The following is a 22,972-nucleotide window of genomic DNA, read 5'->3' on the forward strand; positions in this document are numbered from 1 at the left end:
GTATAATAAATATATGGTAGGAACTGAAAAACTTGAAAGATCAGCTACTAGAAACATTCTTGCTAGAAAGGAAAAGGCAAAAAGCGTGGTACAAGAAATTATTCAACCACTTAGTAAATACGGCAGTGTTGAATGATTACATTCAGTACTGCAAGGCTGGTAACAAGAAAGATCATCTGTTATTCAGAATAAACTTAGTGAATAAGATCATAGCAAAGTCCCATGGACAGAATTTAGAAAAGCGCAAAGGGCGTCCTTCAGATACCGACATGGAATGTACGAGATTGACGGGACAGCATTTCATTCAAGAAAATCCCAAAACCGAAATTTAAAAACGGAAAGAGAAAACAAACTTGATACAGGCGTAAAAATTGCCCAGGGACACCCTCTCCCTGCCTAGACGCCTGTTTTGAGCAATACCACACCAAGGTCAACTACTAGACACTGGATATGGGGAGCTGGGAAAAAGAAATAGGTTGACAAAATGTAAGTACATATTTATAATAATGAACTGTAAACAATTGTAAATATAATATAATTTTTTGGAATTTTTCAAATAGCGATTTTGTTATTTAAAAATATTTATGTAAATGTCTGCACAAAACCTTCAATGCTTGCGAAAATAAAGCACCGGGAGGGATTTAAATACCCCCGCTTAAATTCACGCTAGATGCATGTAACTGACCGGACGCATATGGTGCGTCGCACACGCTTGAGGGGTTAAAGTCCCTCCCGGAGGACTTGTTCCCTGAATTTTTCTGCCCATGACCTCCACCGGGTTTGAACCCGTGTAGCTTGAGTCATGAGGTGGGAACGTTACCCCTAGACTACGGAGGCCGCTTTACCCTCTTACTTACTTACATACTTACTTACTCATGGAGCTGAGCCCTTCTGGAGGAGCCGCCAATTCAGCAGCTACTCAAGAATTTCCCAGCATTTTATGGAACCCAAAGGTTCATTACCATGTTCACAAGAGCCCTCCACTGGTCCCTATCCTGAGCCAGATCTATCCAATCCATACCATCCCATTCCATCTCTAAGATCCATTCTAATATTGTCCACCTACCTATGCCTTGGTCTTCCCTGTGGTCGCTTTCCTTCTGGCTTTCCCACCAATATCCTATATGCATTCCTCGTCTCCCCCATTTGTGCTACATGACCTGCCCACCTTATCCTCATTGCCTTGATCATTATAATTATACTTGGAGAAGAGTACAAGTTATGAAGCTCCTCATTATGCAGTTTTCTCCAACTTCCTGTCACTTCATCTCTCTTCGGTCCACATATTCTCCTCAACACCCTGTTCAAAACACTCTCAGCCTATGTTCCTCCCTTGATGTCAGAGACCAAGTTTCACACCCGTACAGAACCATAGGCAAAATTAAGTTTTGTACATTCTAATTTTTTATGTTTTTGGACAGCAGACGAGAAGACAAAAGATTCTGGACTCAATGTTAGCAAGAATTACCTGAGTTCGATCTCCTCTCTTTACCCTCTACCTCATTTAATTTCTTGAGACAGAACCTCTCCATATGAACTCTGTACGTTGTTTGTTTGCTCACTGCCAGTCTTTCCCTAAGCTTTGCCACCACCAGGTAGTTGTCAGTATCACAAGCTGCTGCCCTGAATGATCGGATATCAAGTATACTTGAGTGCCGTCTCCTATCTATCAAAATATTGTTGATATGATTGTGTATCTTTCCATCAGGAGATGTCAAAGTGAATTTATGGATGTTACGATGTGGGAACATTGTACTTTTGACAGTAAGATTTTTTGATGTGGCAAAGTTTACAACTCCAACTCCATTATTATTACTAATTCCATGCAAACTCTCATTCCAAATCTTTGGTTTGAAAATGTCTCTCCTCCCTACTTTAGCACTAAAGACATATAAGCATAAACATCTGTGGAGGAATATAGGTGCATATAAGACTACTGCTGGAGTGCCTCTAGACTCACTGCTACCATATTTCTCATCACTTTCGTGTTTGTTGCATGTTATGTCAAAATAAATTCACCTTGATCTGATAAACCTAATATTATTTGTAGAAGAATTCCTCAGCATGCAGTTTTCTCCATTATCCAATTATTTATGAAGTAATAAACACCACAAAAATAATATTAAAACTTGTAATATATAACTATTCTGTAGCGAAGACAGTATTTTGGGTTGAGTAAAACAGTTTTATGATGAGACAGGAACACATTCAGCACTGCCAAATATAATAATCCTCCTTAATACAGTTTCTTGGAAGCACAAGTTTAACTTAAAACCTCAGCACTGTCTCCTCTGATTAAAGCATCACTGTATAAAAATTGTATAAAATAGTGTTCCAATGAATGAGAACCTGCAATTTTGTTACCAATTTAATTTCTGAATTATACTTTATTCTGGAAGCTGGACTGCTTAGTCAGTATAGCGATGGATTTTGAACTGAATGACTGAGGAACTGGAATTCAATTCCCAGCAGGGATGAGAGATTTTTGTTTTCTCTACAATATCTACACTGACTCTGGTGAGTGCCGGTGATAAAGTGGGCCAGGCTATGATGCTGACCACTCACTTTCATGTACTTCCAAAGTTCCATGCCTTCATGGCATGGTGCTTAACTGTTTCATTAATTAAGCATAGGGACAAGTTTACTTATTTTATGCTCTATTCCCTGTTATGTGATTAGTGGACTAAACTAATTGTGCCCCAGACATTTGGACATCTAAAAATGTTACATCCACAAGGAGTTTCATTATGTCCTTGCCACTCAACTAATTTTTGATCCAATAATCATCTGTAAGTAAATATAGTGACATAAAGTCAAAAACAGAAAGAAGTTTCTTGTGTAATTGAAATTAACCTTTATCATTCTGGAACAATAAATTTAAATTCTCTGTTATTATGAGCAGTGGCATCCAGGTTTTAACTTGGGGATAATGGTATCTGTACTGAAGAACTGTGACTCCAGGTGAGCTGACTTATGTGCATGCATGGCTTGTAAAAGTTTAAGTACGATAATTTTGTTGCTTATTTAAATGTTCTTGTTGGTTCCCCCTAGTTGTCTGCATGTAAAGTTAAGTTTTGATGCCTGCAATCATGGAGTAGTAAATACACTTCCTACCAAAATTGTAACACCTTAGCATATTCAGAAACCATCTATAAAATTTTATATTCATAAACTCTTTCACATGTAGTGGAAGGCTTGAATGATTACATCTGAATTACAAAATGAAAAATTTCCACCCTTCTCTATGTAATTTGAATGTATTATTGCAAAATTGTGAGGCATTTCACTTAATTTTAGGGAACACTTTTGTTGCTGACTTACTTATTAGCATTTATGATGACAAGATCACCAACTCTCCCTTTCTGAATAGCTCCATGGGTGCTTCCTCTTCCAAGTGAAGCAGCAGCATTCAAAGTTGCAGCAATGAGAGCTTCAGGCATGCTCATTCCAAACATTGTGCAAGCCAGGTTCATTACTGTGGGCTGCATCAGCAACAAGTTTAATGCAGTAAACTTCCTCTTATCCTGTGTGTATGGGGAATGGGGTGTGCTCCTACGTGAATCTACCAGTTGCATGAGAAAAACGCTCATGGAATCCAGCTCTCAGGCAATTTTCACCATTTTCCAGCCTTTTAGTATTCCCATGTAAAGGTAAGACAATGTTACGCCCGGGCTGAATTAATTATCAAGCCATGAAGCCATATAATAGGCTAGAGTTATAGCTCTGTCATTCTTAACCTTGGCACTAGATGGATGTGAGTAGTCAGCTTCACACCTCTGCCACAGCCACAGCCCCCAACACCCATTGTAAAGGAGTGTAGGCAGGCCCCAAATCTGGTCTGGACATTATGGAGAAGAGAAAATCTCTTGTCTATATTGGGAATGGAACTCCGCCTACTCAGTCTCCAGCCCATAGTCTGGTTGCTATACAAACTGAGCTATCTGCAATATTTCCATATTCAGCTTCAAAGCCAAGCAACAGGTTTTTGCTTTAGTTCTCATGTGGCTGTATTCTTAGAAGAGAGCTCCATGATGGGCAAAAGATCATATGTACTGTAACAGTCACAAATTCAACTTACTTTTACTGTAATCATTACAACTGTAATGGCACCTGCATGAGGGAGGACAATGGTCAGTGTTGCTAATGGCAGCTGCTAGAAGTACTGTGTGACAGTTAAACATGTGCAAATTGTAACTTTGTTCTTGAAGTAACATCACACCATGGTAAGTTTTCTTTTAAATTTTTGCCAACTGCACCACAATTTCTTCTGCTTGAATGTTGGATAACAGGGAGTTTGTTGTACAATAGAAGTAAAAAATTTATGTAATGACAATGACCCTTTTATTGCCAAACCTGGGAACTCCTGGCCTAACAGAGATCACTGGATGTCATTTTACTTACCATATTGTTGACTGTAAGTTTGTTATTCGTTTTTAATTTTTCTGAGGTCTATGCAGCCCATGATAAATTATTCATGTCCTGCTACCTTTTGAGCATCATACTGAAACATGTATATGACTCTTTCTGGCACTGGGGTTTGGATGCTGCAACAATGACTGTCAGTACAGGTATTTAATCTATGATGTGCTCTTATTTTCATTATGTACAAGAAGCAATTTTTCATCATTTGTTTGTTTCCTTCTTTCTACCCCCTCCATTTTATGAATATAAGCTGATCTAAAGAGTTATGCCTCCAAAATTTTGGAATCCTGCATATTGCCTTTACTTACCATGGCTAGACAATGCACATTGGGATTAAAATCAGAACCAATTGCTACCGGTACTCCAGCTTCAATGAACTCGTGTACAGGTGGAGGTTTAAGTTTCATGAGGTAGGCGGTGGTTGGAAGCATAACTGCCACTGTCCCTGAGACTGCCATGTCCTCTATTCCTTTTTTGCTGACCATTTCTAAGTGGCTTATGGCAGTGGCATTGAGTTCTGCACCCATCTGAAACAGAAGTAAAATATTACAGTTTACTAATATTAAAATTATTGAAAGTAATTGTCATCATACATTCTTGTAAGTTTTTCTCTCCCATTTTAATAGAAGGTGGCAACAGAAGTTCTACAGTCATACAAAAATACAACTGAATCATATAGAGATGCCATATTGTTGAATAGACTGGATGAAGATGAAATTTATAGGCATGTGTTTGTCTCAAATTTTTTTTTGCAAGGAATCATGGAAAAATAGCTTGATCGAAACCTTGAGTTTTCATTCCTGAACTTCAATATTTTTGAGTGCTTGGGACAGTAACACAGAAACTACTCAATTCACCAGACTCACAATACTAATACAAAATATCTCTTGCTCTCTCTCTATTTGTACTCAAGGTGAAAAATGGAATGGCCTTGATATTAATTTTTTTTAATGCAATCCTTCATGAAATATTTCACTGAAAGGGATCTGATATGACAATGAATATATAGCAGTACAGTTCAGTACATTGTGAAAAGTGACCAGTGTTATAAATTGTTCTTATATAAAAAAAATTGCCTGGCAGAGAGACTTCTCATTGTATCTCAGTTCTCAGAATGTTTACAAATTCTCATCTTGATTTGGTATTGAACTGAAAATAATATTCTTGCACACTTCTTTTTTTATAGCTAGTGGGGTGGGACTAAGTCCCTTGTACTGCGGCCACTTCTGGCCTATTGTACCAGCCCCAGATGATAGGTGAGGGTGATTGTGGAGCAATTGGTGGAATGAAGATTGGCAGGGGAAACTGAAGCACTCAGAGAAAACATGCTCCAGCGCCAGTTTGTCCACCACAAATCCCACTTGACCAGACCCAGGATTGAACCCGGGCCGCCGTGGTGGGAAGCAAGTGACTGACCGCTTGGGCAATGGCGCGGCCATTCTTGCACATACTTAGACATTTGATATTTATGAAGTTTTTTCCCCCTTGCATAAACAGACTTACTAATATTAATTTAGATTCACTTATTTGCAGATACGTTTATTTGCTTAGTAACACCATCTGTGATGGGAACTTGACTGAGTGCCTGAAATTCTGATTAACTCACCATATGCTTAAGGCTGTGCTCTGTTTTTACTGACAAGTTACTTTATTAATGACAATATGACAAATCAAAGTCAAAGTCACATTGTGACTGATTGTTAGTCAGTCTTTCTTGGCGTCAAGCCTTATCTGGAGCTCATAACCAGATATTAGTTCCTGTTTGACAGTTACTATCCTGACCATTTGGGGTGCCCTCTCTGATGAGAGGATGGGTCTGTCATTCGTCAGACTAACAGTTGGAAGTTACCAAGTAAGTTGTCAGAATATATATTATTTACATTTTACATGTTATGCCATGGTATTACATATATGTATTTACAATATTATTTTTTTATTGCTAGTGGGGTGGGATAAGTCCCTTGCCCTATGGCCACTTCTGGCCTATTGTACCAGCCCCAGATGATAGGTAAGGGTGCTTGTGGAGCAATTGGTGGAATGAAGATTGGCAGGGGAAACCGAAGTACTGGGAGAAAACATGTCCCGGTGCCACTTTGTCCACCACAAATCCCACTTGACCAGACCTGGGCTCGAACCCGGGCTGCTGTGGAGGGAAGCCAGCAACTAACCGCTTTTTTTTTATTGCTAGTGGGGTGGGATAAGTCCCTTGCACTGCGGCCACTTCTGGCCTATTGTACCAGCCCAAGATGATAAGTGAGGGTGATTGTGGAGCAATTGGTGGAATGAAGATTGGCAGGGGAAACCATAGTACTCAGAGAAAACCTGCCCCAGCGCCACTTTGTCCACCACAAATCCCACTTGACCAAACGCGGGCCGCCGTGGTGGGAAGCCAGCAACTAACTGCTTGAGCTTTGGTGTGGCTTTTATTTACAATATATAAAGGCTCTGGATATGTTTCCATTGTAATATGTAATAAGTATTTCTGAAATCAGGATGCACCTTATAAACCATTAAGTATGGTAATTAATATAAGTTCAACTGTGCTCTATTGTAGGTTATTTGCCTCCATATTGAGCAATGAATCTTGTGATTTGAACTGTATTCAGGAGATATCCATGTAAAATCTCAATAACAGTGTTAACTGTCCTGAGGCTATGTTACTTTCCCCAGTCTGTTCAGTAAATGCTAGAAAAATACCTTGATATATGCCAATCCTCTGTGGTTCATAACACATAGTCATTCTCACATATTAATTCATGCCACATAACCTCTAAAGCTGATACATTATAATTAACCCTTTGCTCCATCAATTGAACTTACTGCATTCGACCTTATAAGACCAGTTAATTTATATATTGTGTATACATGTCATTTTAATACATCAGTCATAAAGGCGGCCTTCAGATTCGCTAAGACCTATTAGACTGGCTGTAGCAATGTGTTAGATAAGCATTAAACTGATCAGTTAGCTTACCTCGGCACTCTTCATAGGATTTAATTCATCACCATGGAAATTTATTCTGAGCTCAATTTCCTTTCCAGCTTGTAGGATTCTTCTACTTTGTTCTGTATCAAATATACCTTTTTCACAAAAGACATCAATGTTCTCCACAGACAGCAATTTCTGGTCCATCATATTTTTAAGTCTTGGTATTTGGTCCCGTATGATAATTTCTGTAGCTTCTTCTGGGGTTTTCCCTCTGAAATTTAATATTACTGTAGACTTGCACTACATCAAATATGTCCACCAAAGAGTCACATACCTCAAATTAACACCCTGAGCCTTACTTTGGTTACACAAATTGTGAGCTTGAAAGGGTACCTTAAATGGCAAGAAAGGTAATATTATCTGAAAATGGTAAGTCAGTCTTCTACCCTTCAATGAATCCATGAAGTAGACATATTATTAATACACAAGGGACTAATACCCCTGAAGCAGTTCCTCACTGCTTGGTATTACAGGCCTGCAAGAGCATTGCCCATTCTTCTGTTACATAATTTTTGCATTCAGTTATTCCTTACATGTTCCAGCCATCTCAGCTACACATTCCCACTTTGCTTCTGCATTCTGTCTTAGAAAAATGTTCTTAGCCACCCTTGTTTCATCCATAGTGATCACATACCCCAACCACCTGAACCTTCTTTCAATATCTGCTACTGGATCAGGGATTTTATATAATACTCTCAGTTACTGTTTAGTTCTGAATTTCCAGATCCCTTGTTCAGTTACAGGTCCATCTGCCTTGCATAAAATTTCCCTTTCTCTTTCCAGCACTTGTGGCCCAGGCATAGGTGGGAGGGCAGTATTGTGACATTCCTTTGATTCTACATGTCTGAATTTTAGGCATCATGTGACATGTATCTTAATGAAATAGAATGGGCAGATAGGAGCTGAACTGATTTGTTTCAAAACAAGAAACGTGGTGGGTTCATGTCAACAGGGTAATGAACCTTTGGGTTCTTTAAAATGTGGATAATTTCTTCAATAGATGAGCAGCTATTAGCTTTTCAAGAACAACTGATCCATGGAGTTAGTTAATTTCATTTAAGTGCATTTATTAGCTTGTGCAGTAGTCTGTGAATTGGATGCAGCATTCAATTTGGGCTGCCTTCCATCAGCATTTGTTCAGCAAACCTTTATACAAGAGCATTTGTATGGGAGATTGCAGTTGCACCTTGATGAAGTGGTGGAGGAAAATACGAGTATCTAACATTTTCAAACAATTTTGTAACTGGTCAGGGGCTCAGATAGCAAAACCGTCTATATAATACTCGTATGGCCCTTGAACACCAGTTCTCTTTTCTCAGGTATAACTAATTCTCTGCAATAATTTTCTTGGAATTTTATGATTCATATTATTGCTTTACTTGTTTAAGTGTTGGATCATGTAGGAGATTTTAGATTAAAAGAAGTCGAAGGACTTGGCATTAGTAAAAGGAATTCAGGAAAGGCATTGGAGGATACTTCTGTCCCTGCATTACAGTCATTAGAGATGAAGCATTTTGTCATTGACAAAACTATTGCAGTAATATGGAAGAGAAAGCATGCCTTAGAAGAATTATATTTCAACTGCTGTCTGTGTTGGACAAGCCAATTTATCAATTACAAATTAGGCGTATTGTTCAATAAGTAGTGAATTTTCTGTTGGCCTCTAAAATAGAACACTGATTTCACTGAATAAAAAGATAAAAAAGTGTACCTCATAATGTAGTGCATGAAATAAATTATTATTGTATTCTGACCATATTGTCAAATGTAGGGTGGTAGGTGTGATGAAAATAACGGTTTCTATTTCGGATTATTGGATTTATTAAGACCTTGCTGACAAGTTATCTTAATTATAATGAATAGAGTGCTGCTGCTATTTATTCACTTTCCAGTTCACCATTGCACATGCGCAAGGACTCTCAGTCAGCTCCTAGCAATGGATACCAACACAGAAATTAGCACTTCAAATCACTATGAAATCTCTTGTTATTGCATCTTCAGTCACTCTGGACTCACTCCCCCCAGCTTATGACTGACTCGTAACTGCCCCTGAACTAACTCTGTCACTGAATCAACTTCTGATATAAGCTCTCTGCACAGACACCACGGGAAACACCGTGTCTGTCGTGGATGACATCACCGCTTAAGCGGAAGTGTTTTTACTGAGCTGTTGCTTATAAACGGGTTGCATAATCCCGTTGTTCCATCCCTGCTCGGCGAGATTTACATAGAAAACACAGCCTCATCTGTTCTTGTATGTTGGACCGTGTTAACAGAGCTGTTGCCTGGCAACATGTTGATCAAATCCGTTAAGATATTTTTACACAGAAAGTACATACAATATGTCCACACCTCCACAAGCAGGTTGAAGTATCAATTCTGTTTCAGGCCACTTTGTAAATTACTATAAAATTAGGGTAAGTTCACTGGCACAATGTTAAAATCTAGATGAACTGACATGGACAATGCATGTTGGAGCTTTTTTAGATATATTGAGCAAGATTTAAAAAATTACATTGTACTGGTAAATGCCATTCTTATGAACTAATATTGTGCTTATTGTTATTAAATTTAGCTACCATATCTGTGACTATAATGCCCATCTACCACAGGTAACTTATAGCGTAGTTATGAGAAATCACTTAAAAGTATCTGCTTAAACTGTTTTACACTATCTCAAAGAGAGCTCACTGAAGATGAAATTATTGGATGCATCTAGCCATCAAACACAGTATGAATCATTTTCACGAAAGAAATAAAAATTAAATACATAAATGTAAATGGTAATTTCCACTGGCATTGATACAAGTAGAACTTTTTTCTCCTTCTTTCCAACTGGCAATTTAATAAGTAACTCCAAAACTTTGCCATGAAATCCAAGGTCCTCAGCTCATGTCTAGGAGACCAGAGCAACCATCCTGGCATAGAATCAATTATTCATCTGATTTGTCTTCTGCTTTTATCACCATTCCTGGTCTTGACCAACTTTTGATATACTGAATTCTTAATTTTTTTCAAACATAGTTGCGACGTTTGACAAGGTACATGATTTGTTTTGGAGGTCTGCGGCTAGCTAGAGACCTAATTTCAAATAAAAAAAATTGGGTGTGACATATCTTCTTCGTCCCACTGCTGGGAACTCTCTACTGTATTCTCCATTTCTTATGTATCTGAAACGAATGAATATAGGCCACATGGAAATTTTCACACATATTTATTTTGTCAGTGATATTTGTCTTCAAATGTTGAAGTGTTGTGCAGAAACCATAAGCAGTACTTACTTACTTACTTACTCACTCATGGAGCTGAGGCCTTCTGGAGGAGTTGCCAATTCTGCAGCTACTCAAGAATTTTCCAGCATTTTATGGAACCCAAAGGTTCATTACTGTGTTCACAAGAGCCCTCCACTGGTCCCTATCCTGAGCCAGCTCAATCCAATCCATACCATTTCTCTAATATCACTTTTAATATTATCCACCTACGTACGCCTTGGTCTTGCCAGTGGTCTCTTTCCTTCTGGCTTTCCCACCAATATCCTATATGCATTCCTTGTTTCCCCCATTCCTGCTACATGCCCTGCCCACCTTATCCTCCTTGATGTGATCATTCTAATTATACTTGGAGAAGAGTACAATTTATGAAGCTCCTCACTGTGCAGTTTTCTCCAACCTCCTGTCACTTCATCTGTCTTCGATCCAAATATTCTCATCAACACCCTCAGTCTGTGCTCCTCCCTTAATGTCAGAGACCAAGCTTCACGTCCATACAGAACCCACCAGCAAAATTATAGTTTTGTATATTCTAATTTTTATGTTTTAAACAGCACATGAGAAGATGAAAGGTCTTTGGACTAAATAGTAGCAAGCATTACCCGAGTTCAATCTGATCTTAATTTCCTCCTGAATCAGGATTTGATTTGTTATCATCGTTCCCAAATATCTGAACTGTGCCACATTTTCAAAACATCTGTTTTCGATTGTTATGTCATGATTTTGCCCTGCATTTTGGTCATGAGACAGCAACACATACTTAGTTTTCTTTGTTTACTTCTAGACCAACCTCCTTACTTGCGTCAATTAAAGTTTGTGTGTTTTTCTTTATGGTATCTGTATTATCATCCAGTAGATTCAAATCATGGGTGTAGACCGACAGCTGATGTGTCCCATTTAATTTTGGTCCCACCTGGTTTTCCTCGACCTTCCTAATGTCATAGTCTAAAGCAAAGTTGAGGAGGAGTGGTGATAAAAGTATCTCCTTGTCTTAGACCATTCTGGATAGGAAAATTATCAGACAAATATTTACCTATACGGACTTTATTATAAGTTTCGTTTAAACACATTTTAATCAGCTTAACTGATTTCATGGGTATCCAAAACTCTTATCAGAATATTGTACAATACTCCCCCCTAACTGAATCAATGACTTTCTTGAAGTTTATGAATAGCTGATGTACTGTCTCATTGTACTCCCATTTTTTCTTCAATATCTGACGAATGCAAAACATCTGAGCTGTAGTTGATCTGTTACGTCAAAATCCGCACTGATGATCCCCAATAATTTGATCTATATATGAACTAAAACTTGAGGGAAGAATATTGGATAAAATTTTATATGAAGTTGATAGCAGTGATATCTCCTGATATTTACTACAGTAAGTTTTATCACTCTTCTTGTGACCTTGTACAGTAATAAGACTCTTTCCACTGATCAGGCTATTTTTCCTTATTCCACATAAAAGTAATTAGCTTATGGATCTTAGAACGTAATATTTTGCCTCCTGCTTGAATAAGTTCTGCCAGAATTTGTTCGCTACCTGGTGATTTATACTGTTTCAATTTTGTAATAGCACTGTCAACCTCAAAAGGGCTAGGATCAGGTACTAATGGCTCAGCTATATGGATTTCTGTCTGCCTAACATCACTGACCCTATGCACATTCAGTAACTGACAGAAGTAGTTCTTCCATCTATTCAAAATTTTGTGGGAATCTGCAAGCAGATCACCATTCTCATCCTTCACTAAGTTACTGCTAGGCTGGTAACCCCTCTTAAAGTAACTTATTGCTATGTACAGGTCTCTGATTGTCTTTTTTTTACTATTCATTGCAAGTTCATGAATTTTGTCTTTCAGATATTCCCTCTTTTTATTCCTGAAATGCCTGCAGGGTTCATGTCTTATATTGTTCAGATTATCCCCATTTAACTCATTTGGATCCTGTAACCATTGCAATTTGGCCTGCTTTCTTTGATCTAATAATTTTGAGCATCCTTTATCGAACTACGACTTAAGCTTCTTCGGTTCATAATAACCTAGACTCTCTTTGGCAGACATTTTTATATTCTCTCTAATAGTTTCCCAAGCTTTATTAACATCCACCTCAGTGTCCAAGTTTTCCAAAGCCATGAACCTATTTGAGATTTCAACACAATACTGCTCTTTACCCTCTACCTTATTTAATTTCTTTAGATTGAACCTCTCCATATGAACTCTGTGCGTTGTTTGTTTGCTCACTGCCAGTCTTTCTCCAACCTTTGCCATCACCAGGTAGTGGTCAGTATCACAATCTGCTGCCCTGAATGATCAGACATCAAGTATACTTGAGTGCCATCTCCTATCTATCAAAATATGGACTATTTGATTGTGTATCTTGCCATCAGGAAATGTCCAAGTAAATTTATGGATGTTACGATGTGGGAACATTGTATGAGTATTTTTGACAGTAAGATTTTTTGATGTGGCAAAGTTTACTACTCTAACTCCATTATCATTACTAATTTCATGCAAACTCTCATTCCTAATTGTTGGTTTGAAAATGTCTTCCCTCCCTACTTTGGCATTGAAATCTCCTAACAAAATTTTCATAGGGTACTTCGGGAATTTATCAAAAACATGTTCTAGTTTTTCACAGAACTTGTCCCTTATGTCATCCATTTTATCTTGTGTTGGGGCATAAACATTCATTACAATGATATCACGCCAGTGACCCTTTAGTATTATATATGATATCCTATCACTAACGAACTCTACCCTCTTAACTGCTGATACAGTTCTCTTTGTATGAAAAAACCTGTACCTAATTCATGATTTTCATTCCCCTTTCCATAGAAGAATGTATATTCTCCTGCTGGTGTGATGCCACCTCCATCCCATCTGACCTCTTGTACTCCCATTAAATCTAAGTTATATTTTAAGATTTCTTCTGCCACTGCCCTGAGCGAACCTGCCCTATACATACTTCTGACATTCCAAGTACCGAATCTCATATCCGTTTTCTTTAGCCAAGGTCGTTTATCAAAGGAATCCATCCAGGTCTGAGGCTGTATGTTCATTTTTGTAACATGATTATTTTTTTGGTGAGGAGTTGTTAGCCCCAAGCTGGAGGACCACCCCTTGTCGGCTGTCCGCATCTGCTTATTCAATATATTTGCAGCTTCTTTCCAAAACTGGAGGGCATCTCCTCCATCCACAACCTGAGGACGCGCCATGCTGTGGTGACAAGGGACCCACTTAACATGGAACCATAAGCAGTGGCTTTGTAAAATGGTAAGACTTATTATGATATGACTTTCATCGCAGAAAGCACTCTTGAAATGTACTGGCCATAATACCCCCAAAGAATATGCAATATATAGACAGAAACATTTTAAAAATGAGCAAGACCATTTGATGCTCACTGACCAAGAAAGTGGCACATCAGAAACACTCGTGGGAAGTACACCATAAGTAACAATGACCCTGCAGTTGTGTGGGGATGAGCAATGAATGCGCATTTTCACTTATATGCCAGAACTTACTTTGGGACAGCATGTGCTCCACAGTATGTAAGGGAGATCTCAATTGGTAACTCTTCTTTGGCCCGCTGAAGAACTTGCAATAGCTTCATTTCGGCTTTTGTTTCTAAACCATAGCCAGTCTTACATTCCACTGTGGTGGTACCTGTTAAATTGGGCATATAGTTGCCTGTGTATCTAGTTTGTAAATAGTATAAAATTGTTACGTTGCAATAGGAAAAGTGTCAATTATGATTTGATTTAAGCACAATGTCTGATCACTTACTTGTACAGTGTAATGGAAAAATAAGAACCTGAAGAAACTTCTCCAAATTACTACTAGGCTTTATCTGAGTACTGCTAACAGCTATGAGCTGAATAAAATGCAGTCTTTGGGACTTCAGGCAGGTTTGTGCATGGTTACAGAATGGTCCACTTGTGATTTGCCCAAATGCGCATATGTTAATGATATGGCATAAACTGCATATGTTACATAATGCTGAACAGAACACGAGGATGACTCAGAGTAAAATGAAAAGGGATTAAGGAAGTAATCATTACGAGATTTTATGGTAATTAGCCTGGTATTCATCTGTAAAGGCTGAGTGAATCTATTGGGACAGCCATTTCCCTCACCAACATACAAACTGGATTCCTACTGAATACAAGGTAAGAGAGTACTGCTGAGCTAACCTTTGCAGTATTTTATATGACATAAGCTTAAATTTAAAACATAGCAGTCATCAATAATACTAACCAGCTTTCAGCATTTTTATTAAACGATCCTTCAGACTCTGGTATAATTCTTCTGAACTGCATTTCACTGTGCTGTCAACAGTGAAGAATATACCACCTCCAGCACTGTGAATTTCTAAGTATGAAGCACCAGCTAACTAGAATTAATTTTATTCAAGATCATATTATTATTAAATTAAATGCCTATGCTCAGAAGTAACACATTACTCCATTTTTACAAGAAATTTATTAATTAAAAAACATGCCAAATGTATAGTTTTCCTTACTTCAGTGGTCAGAACTCCACTCTCTGGAGATAAACCCCTGCTGCAAATATGGTGAACAATTTATTTGTAGTAGGTGAAAGAAGGCAGACTAAACATATCCGTGCAAGACAGTAACTGCATTTCTGTACATTACTACACAAACTTCTAGCCAGTTGAACCTAGTTCACAACCTTGCAAACTATTTCACTATGAAGAAAGCAGTCTTCTGGGATGTGGTGCCATGTAGATATTGTGTTAACTGACATCTCGGAGGAATGTATTGCCACCATCTTCAGGGTAGAAGAAAAAAGAAGAAAATCCGCAAGTGAAGAACCAGTGTATGCAGGTGCAATTCTTGATATTAGTCTATTTGCACCTGCTCACGTTGGTTATTCGCTTGTGGATTTTCTTCTTTTTTCTTCTACCCTGAAGATGGAGGCGATACGTTCCTCCGAAACTTCGGTTAACACAATATCTACATGGCACCACATCCCAGAACACTGCTTTCTTCATAGTCACCGCTGCGAAATCCTGAAATCTTACATATTTCACTACGATTTGTAGTCATTTGACTTTATGATTACTTAATAACACACTGAACACGGAGAATATGTTCCCTGTATATAGCAACTATGGAATGGATAAGACTAAAATTCAACTCCTAACAGGGGCAACAGGATTTATTCTCCATAGCTATTCAGGACAAACACTCCTTTCATGTGAAAGCTGTCTGTATATGTACCCAACAACTCATTTCAGTACTTGCTGAATAGGGTAGGGTTAGAATTTTCTTCCACATTCTCTGTATACCTTCATGGCATGGTGCTTAGCTACATATGTCTCTCTATCATTATACTATTTTTATATCACATACAGGATGATTACAAATTAATCACCATATTGGATGGATTTTTTAATGAAATAATTTACTACAAATTTGTATTAATTTTTAAATTTACAGAACTCAAAAAATTTATTACTATAATTCTCGTCAGACTTCAGCATGCATACAGTCAAATATTTGACAAAACATAAAAATGATATTCAGTGACTGTGTATGCTTGGCTTAGTAGATCTAGAGTAACAGTTTCAGTGAAAGAAGGGATGCTTTCCTTTTCAGAGAAGAATTAATATCGGGAATAGCACAAAAACTCTACCTTCATTGCAAATTCATGCACACGATCACCAGCCCACACAGGATGTGTGTGGGCATCCACAAAGCCTGGAAGCACACATTTCCCTGTGGCATCAATAATTTTCTCGAAGTCATCATCCTTCCACAACCTTCTGACATACTGTGTACTTCCAACAGCTGCAATGTAACCATCACTGAAAACATTACTTCCCATCAAACCCAGAACTCTGTTTTTTCTTTCAAAGATAATGTTGGTTTCTTTAATGTGGGTTGCTGAAGTGGTGAATAAAACTAGTATAAAGTTGACTAGCAAAACATATGTTAATGTTCTGTATTAATATAAAACTTCTCTGTGATATAGAAGACTAATATGGAAACTATTTAGAAGAAAACAAATTATGGTTTGGATTAGAAAAGCTCTAGTTTGGGAGTGGGGTGTTACAGAGTGGGCTTCTGTTACTGTGCAATGAAGCTAAAGATTTCTTAATACAATGAACTATACTGATTTGACTTAATAAAGGCTATATTATGATGAATACGATGAATGGGTTTTTGGACTTTGTCCTTCATCCAGTATTCTAAAGAATACAATGTTTTGAAAACTGGATCACATTCCATCCTTAGGTGAGGGGATAGGAGATACCTACAATGGTAGGTACCTTAGAAAGATCTAAATTCAATCACTGTAACCTACTGGTCAGTTAAATCTCTGCTGGCTCTTGCCAGCACAGGCATTCTTGGCTTCAGGCCTCATCATGGTCTGTGAACAAGGTTTTTGTTCTTTCCCAGACTGTATATGTTTAGAAGTGGGGCCTCCTCTTTCAGGAGGGGAGAGGACGGACTTCCTGTGTAGGCGCTAATTTTGTGCACTGTAGTTTCAGCATGAGTATATCCGTGCTGCCATAGCGTCCAAGTTGCCATGGGCACTGTGCACCCTTTGTCACTGCACTATGAGTATACTATTTTTTCATACTGCTAGTGGGGTGGGACTAAGTCCCTTGCGGCCACTTCTGGCCTATCGTACCATACGAGTATACTAAGTAACATATATGCAAGATATACTGAGAAAAATAAGTTAGGTATAAAAGGAGGTCAGATGGGACGGAGGTGTCGGTGAACCAGCAGGCAAATATACATTTTTCTATGGAAAGGGGAATGAAAATGAAAAAAAAAAAAAAAAAAAAAAAAAAAAAAAAAAAAGTTGAGCTCTTTTTCTAATTGATAAGAAAAGTAACTCGCCCTATTATTTCCAGTAGAAGAAACACATAGCCAGGCTGGCATATCTCAGCGACATATTTTCTTACATAAACGAGTTGAAATTGAACTTCAAGGTCCAGATACAACAATATTTAGTGCTTGGAACAAGATCGAATTGTTCAAATGAAACCCAAACTCCGGCTTAATATAATTGTAGTAGGAAACAATGAAATGCTTCAGTAATACTCAGATTGTATTTTGGAAGCAGAGATGACTTTTATTGATAGAATTCAGTTTCAGATAATTCTGGATAAGAGTGAAAAATGAATATCCAAATTCACATGAAATAGATATGAGATTTCTTCTCTGGTTTTCCCACCACATATATTTGTGAAACTGCATTTTCTGCCATGACTGTGCTTAAAAAGAAACAAAGGAACTGCCTGCAACTTTCTGTCTCTCTTTGCTTATCCCTTCAGTTCATCCCAGAAGTAATCAGTTAACGGACAGAAGATTGACACAAAATTCTCACTAGCCTAACCTTCAAAGAAACTAATTTTAACGTTTCCAATAACATAATTGCTGTGTTAAAGTGCTGCATTTTTAAATTCAAAATATTAATTAGTGTTGGAACTAGTGTTCAGACTTGAGAGATCTGTACACTTTTATTTATTAAATTACATACTTAGCATATACAAATATGTGGTGCATGTATGCAATAATAAGTATTTTGCCGACAAGTTGACATTGTTCTGCTGCTTCCCATACCCAGCTGACTTCTACGGTGAGTTACAATGCATAGATAGTTTTCTCACTACCCTTTGCTTTTTCAAATTGACATCATTAAAATCAATTTAATAACACAATAATAAATTTTACACATTGAATAATATTATAAATTTTTGGTGATCAGAATGGGATATGTCAATGAAAAGTTAATATTAATTTAATGATGTTGACCTGGGGAAACTACAACATGCTTCATTAGTCCAGTGACTGATAAATAATGTAAATGTAATTTTATATTTGTCAACATGCCCCATCGTACACATGTGTACTTATACTCTTTATGATTATGCCATAATTCATTATTAATACTTATGTTAGTTTAATGCATGAACATTAAAAACAATGGAAAGGTGATTACGACTAAATTTGTTGGGACAGGGCCCTCGTCTTATATAAAAAAGGATTCACCGGCCGCGGTCTCACAAAAGTTGAGAACCACTGTACTAAAATAACGTTCTGACCCTGTCAGAATGGTGTTGTTAGTATTATTTTCTCAAAATTGGGCACTTCTGAGAGGGCGTTTTCGAGATTCTTTTCTTTCACTAAATTCCAAAGGACACAAATTTTACGTTTGCAAATATGTCATTTCTATAAACTCCACACAATTCAATCTGATTTATCCTTTGAGAGCACAGGGTGTGATTTCACAACACCGCGCACTACTCACGGGTTCGCTACGAAAACTTGCTCCCTTTTTTAAATATGAGAACGCAGTAGAATATACCGTACCACTCCCACTGCTGAAGATTTTGGTGAAACTAGATTAACAGCATACATAGCTACAGAGGACATCCTTGTGAAAACTGGAACTTGTTATCCTAAGTTCTCACCCACGCCTGAGCTGTACAGCATAAACTTGACGAAAGAACATGTTATACGAGGCTGGAGGAACATGTAGATTTTTGCCTAATAGTAACGCAAATCTGCTGCTGGCAGCCTTCGGTAAAGTGACCTTCGTTTTAATACGTTGCCTGGGGCTAGTGTTTGGTAGCCCTCAGTAAGGTCTTTTACGTGATACTGGAAAATTTCTCTCTCTGAACAAATTCATTTCTCTATCTCGACTAGTTGGCTGTGGTGAAACATTGTTGTGCAACCACCATATAATACTATTAGGGGCTCATTTCACTTAGCTCTATCAACCAAGCTGAAAACGCAGTTCCAGTATTTTCTTGTTTTCCATTATCACTACGTACATTAAAGCAGGCTATGTATTTGAGTAGTGAATTTCAAACACTAATCAGTTCACTGAACTACCTTCTTTCCTATCTGTAAATTATAAATGCAATACACTAATTGGTTTTCGCCATTAAACTGTTTTTCTCCGAAAATTAAGTCGCGCTTAGCACCGGTAGTCCCTAAGGACCGCTAAGGACGTACCTCCCCTGAGTTCTAACAAACATCACTTTAAAGTTCAAAGTTCATTGTTAATGCTTTAGAGCATGTCCAATTTTAGCTCTGCATGCGCAATAAAACTAGAGTTAGAATACAATTTGTTATAATCTGTGAGGAGGATTATCCATAATTTCACAATGTTTAACAATATCTCGCGAAATAATTTAGCCATGAAAATTTATACACATTCATTTGCAATGGGCTACAGTACGTAACCCAAATTTCATTAAAACTGGATAAGGTTAGATTAGGATGTGTTGATTTTACATGAAATTAACTTTTCACTGGAGAAAAGGGGGGGGGGGAATCGAAACCCCTTTTTGAGTACCATTTTCCGCCACAAGTCTCACTGTCGTAGGATTGAACATGAAGTAAACCCGTATCGGCTCTGGCACGTACTCCGAAGTTTAAACTTATGCTAGATTACTGAAGGCACTGTAAAAAATACATCTGATACTAGAACTGCCAAATATTTAATCGAAACTGTCATCAGGATTATAAAAGATACTCACTCGTCTATCGCAACAGCCACACCGTCATCATTGTTCTGCAAAACTTCGACACTTTTCATGGCTCTCCCAGACAGGTAGAACACATCTTCATTCGTTATGGTAACAACCTGCCTCGCTGAATGTACGAGTAGCCTCATCTTGACACAACAGAAACCAGCTGAAGTGTCACCTATAGTCCTATACGCCCTGCGACTTCAAGGTAAGCAGGAGAAGTCAGCTGGTTTTCACGTGCCACTTTACACCCAACATCGAATATCAAACGTTGAAATATTAAACCGCATAATGTGGTTGTGATATGCGCGGCCGTTATATCGGGATGGCGCTACATCACATCTCACAAGCATCTCGCTCCGGACATGTCCTAATCATCGCCAGAATTTCCCCACTTTCCTGCCAACTAGACCAACCTCATGTACGGAAAACATGGCTGACCAGTCCTGGGAAGCGACTTCGAGCGCTTAGTCACCCCAGGTGGTGTGACATACTGTACAGCAGATGTACCACTTTTCATAATTGAAAGTGTTTTAAACTGGACGTTAGATGCTGCGAGAGTAAGAAAATTACCCATACAACTCACATTGCGCCTAAAGCTCATTTTCTCGTGGTTCTGCCTCGCTTTTAAAAAAATGTATATTTTGAAACCACGTCATGGAGGCACAGACATATTTCATTCATTCATTCATTCATTCATTCATTCAATGGACCCAGACCCCTTTGTTGGGCCCTGGCATTTTCTTCAGTTTCGTAATCTGTTTACACAGACGGTAGGACTCCTTAGACGGGTGATCAGCCCGTCGCAAGGTCGCTGCCTACCAAAAGGAGAACACGAAGACAGAATAAACGCAGACAAACATCCATGCCTTCAGTGGGATTCGAACCCACGATCCCAGCGTTCGAGCGAGCGATGACAGTTTATGCCTGAGACGGTTTGGCCACTGTGATCGGCCAGATATATTTATAGAGCAGAAAATTTCATTACAAAAGCATTAATAATCACAATTTTTTCTTCATTCACCAACCTGACTGGGACAGATCTGTCAGTACAGCGACGGTTTAGGGGGTTGGAGGGGTGGGATTCGATTTCGGGCAGAGGAAAGATATTTTTGTCTACTCCATAGCATACAGACTGACTCAGATGCCCATCCAGGTTCCTGTCTAGTGGTTACTCGGCGCTCTTTCCCGGGGCATAAAGCGGCTGGAAAATGAAGCTGACCACTCACCTCCTTATAGTGCCGAGGTCGAGTGGTGGAGCTTTGCCTCCACTCCGCCATACGTCTTCATGACATGAATACATGAGTATACAATTCAACTAAGACGTAAAATTGATGTCAGTGATAGTCCAAAATTTGTTGCATTTGCTGATGATCATGTTATGTGAAACTAAAGGCAATGAAGACTACTTACCACAGGTAATATTTATGGCCGAAGGTGCTTTCCACATTCATGATAACTGCAGAATTTGGGGATTACAACCATCGCGTACATACATGAGCCCCCAAATGTGAAGTGTGATGCGGACAACAGAATGACCATGTGGTAGGACTGTTCCTCGCTTTTCTTTTTTCTTTTGAGGAGAGAACCATTACTGGGGACATTTATGTAGGTCTGTTGGAATATTTCGAATTTCCCCCAAGCCTGAGACTGAAAAAGAAAATGCAACTGGTGTTGTTTCCCAACAGATGGATCTACACCTCATTTCAGTGTACAAGCTGGCCATGTTCTGAATGCTGTGTTTACAGATCAGTAGATTGGAATGGCTGGACCAATAGCCTGACCTCCAAGAAGTTCCAGTCTAACACACCTGACTTTTTCATGTGGGGTTATGTGAAAAACATTGAAAACTCATCCAATGAATTTTCTCAGTTTCAAGACCTTGATGGAAGTTTCTTAACAGAACTTTTGTAGTGAAGGGCTCTTAGCCCTACACCCAATCCCTTTGCTGGAGATATTATAAATAAAAAAGAAGGTATAGCTATCGCTGTAACAGGTCATGAAGGGCCATAGAGTTGTGGGATGTCAAGGCTCCCACGTTTTCTCTAGACAATTGGCTCACAGATGGCAGCAAGGTTGTCAGGCATATGTGCCCCCCCCCCCCCAAAATTCCCTTNTCCTTTCTGTTAGAGGCTGAGTTTACCCCAGATCTGTAGTGCGGAAGAATCAGGTGAACTGAAAAAATTCACATCATTGGGACTTGAACCTGTGACATTCTGGCTTAGAGCATAGTGCCTCAACCAACTATGCTACCGCATGCCCCCATTATTAATAGCAGGGTAATTAAGTTAAGAAGTATTTCAACAAGGAGATAAGATAATATTGTTATGGATACTAGAGAACTACATTTTGAGGTTGTGAACTGGACTGAAATAACTCAAAGTCAGATAGAATGATGGGAGGTCAAAGACTATTTCTATCAACAAATGGAAGAGACATATGATTCAGTACCAAGTAATGACATAAAGGTTATTTCAGGGGATCTTAATGCCAAAATAGGTAAAGAGAAGGAACACAGAGGAGTAATTGGGACAGAAAGTTTACATGACACAACCAACCACAATGGAATAAATTTAATAGATTTTGCAGAAAGTAAGAACTTGATCATCAGGTCTACATACTTCCCGCAGAAAAATATACATTAAAGAACATGGGCAGCACTGGATTGGGTAACCTTCAATCAAATAGATCATGTCCTCATAGAGAAGTGATTTGCGATGAATATCCCGGATGTAAGAACATTAAGAGGGGCCAACTGTGATAGTGATCATTACT

General features: G+C 38.4%; 1 protein-coding gene across 2 annotated transcripts in view; it reads right to left on the bottom strand.

Annotated features, from left to right (window-relative positions):
* Positions 1-20,622, bottom strand: part of LOC111865622 (probable imidazolonepropionase) — a 27,374-nt gene extending 6,752 nt beyond the window's left edge. Inside the window, exons 1-7 of one of the 2 annotated variants that reach the window (XM_023853798.2) lie at positions 20,207-20,619; positions 16,339-16,510; positions 14,938-15,073; positions 14,205-14,346; positions 7,397-7,622; positions 4,731-4,949; positions 3,322-3,482 (exon numbers count right to left, since the gene is read on the bottom strand). In XM_023853798.2, the coding sequence (XP_023709566.1) occupies positions 3,322-3,482; positions 4,731-4,949; positions 7,397-7,622; positions 14,205-14,346; positions 14,938-15,073; positions 16,339-16,510; positions 20,207-20,343 (1,193 nt within the window). In that variant the 5' untranslated portion in view covers positions 20,344-20,619. Of the gene's footprint in view, positions 1-3,321; positions 3,483-4,730; positions 4,950-7,396; positions 7,623-14,204; positions 14,347-14,937; positions 15,074-16,338; positions 16,511-20,206 lie in introns of both variants that reach the window. The other variant, XM_023853799.2, reaches the window with a different exon arrangement.
* Positions 20,623-22,972: the final 2,350 nt, after the last annotated feature.

This window comes from Cryptotermes secundus, unplaced genomic scaffold, assembly GCF_002891405.2.
Source record: "Cryptotermes secundus unplaced genomic scaffold, Csec_1.0 scaffold2405, whole genome shotgun sequence".
In the NCBI taxonomy this organism is placed as follows: Eukaryota; Metazoa; Arthropoda; class Insecta; order Blattodea; family Kalotermitidae; genus Cryptotermes; species Cryptotermes secundus.